We start from the raw sequence: 1,239 nt of genomic DNA on the forward strand, positions 1-1,239 counted from the left end.
TCCTCGTCTCTCTTATTCGTTTCAGCTGAAAATTGTGTTCCTATACCCGTGTCGTAAGCATCGTCCATTTTTTTTATTTTACCACTTTTGAGCGTTTTCATATTAATCATTCCTCCGGATTTCGTTTTGAACGGATCTTTCACATCTATATCCTCTTCCTCTTCTTCGCCGATTTTCCTACCCAATGCCAAACCCACGATGTTGACACCGTTCGGTCTCGCTCTTAATTTTTGCAACATTTTCATTTCTTCCAATTTCGTGCTGGAAATTCACATACAACAAACAAAAAAAATTAAAATTAAAATTAAAAAAATCACATGTCGTCATGCAACACCCAACAAACAAACAACAAACAAACACAAAATAATTTACGTTAATCGTTTAATTACCGAACATCATCATCATCATCATCATCATCTTCATTTTCTCCTGCGTCATCGTCACTCGTCGGCAACGATTTCCTCCTATTTTTAATCCTTTTCTTTTTATTAAATTGAATTTTGTCTTTCGCTTCGCTCTCGCCTTCCGCCATCTTTGTTTATAACGTGCGCATGCGTGTGTGAATCACAATGGCGTGAAGTCATTCGTCGCGTAAAACGTTTCAAAACATTTCACACTGTAAAAACAATTTTTAAACAATTTTTTTTTTTCCAACGTCGCGACGTTGCCAACTTTACAAATGTGAAAACAATTTTTTTTTTATTTATTTATTTTTATTTTTTTTGTTTTTGTATTTACGAATTAATTAAAAATTTTTAATAATGATGTAAAATTGTGACTATTTTATTTTATTCCTTTTAAATATACTTTACTTAAAATAATAATAATAATAATAATAATATAAAATAATAATAATAATATGTATGTTTTTATTATTATTATTTAAATATAGTAAAATATGTATAAAAAAAACGAAGAGAAAATTGACGAAATAAAAGATTGGATAAGTTCTCGTAAATTTTTACCCCAAGATTTAGATAAGTTTTTATTTAATATATATATATATATTATTATTATTATCATTTTATAATTATTATGAAACGCGCGTGACGTATTATATTGTATTGTTTGTTTGTTTGCCCGTCGCATCGTAAAAAAAAAAAAAAAAAATAATAAAAAATAAAAGACCTTTCTTTTACTTTTTTTTTTTTTATTTAGGGAGTACTTTCATTCAAACATTTTTACAAGGTTGCGATGGAGACGTGGACAAAACTAAGAAAACATTCGAAAATTATTTTT

At 27.8% G+C, this 1,239-nt stretch overlaps 1 protein-coding gene across 1 annotated transcript in view; it reads right to left on the reverse strand.

Annotated features, from left to right (window-relative positions):
• Phum_PHUM130750 (uncharacterized protein) overlaps window positions 1-532 on the reverse strand; it is a gene marked incomplete at both ends in the record, with an annotated part of 557 nt that extends 25 nt beyond the window's left edge. The window contains 2 exons of the mRNA XM_002424426.1: window positions 1-261; window positions 390-532. Of these exons, the coding sequence (XP_002424471.1) occupies window positions 1-261; window positions 390-532 (404 nt within the window). The remainder of the gene's footprint in view (window positions 262-389) is intronic.
• Between the last annotated feature and the right edge of the window lie 707 nt (window positions 533-1,239).

Source organism: Pediculus humanus, genomic scaffold, assembly GCF_000006295.1.
Source record: "Pediculus humanus corporis 1103172107477 genomic scaffold, whole genome shotgun sequence".
NCBI classification, from domain to species: Eukaryota; Metazoa; Arthropoda; class Insecta; order Psocodea; family Pediculidae; genus Pediculus; species Pediculus humanus.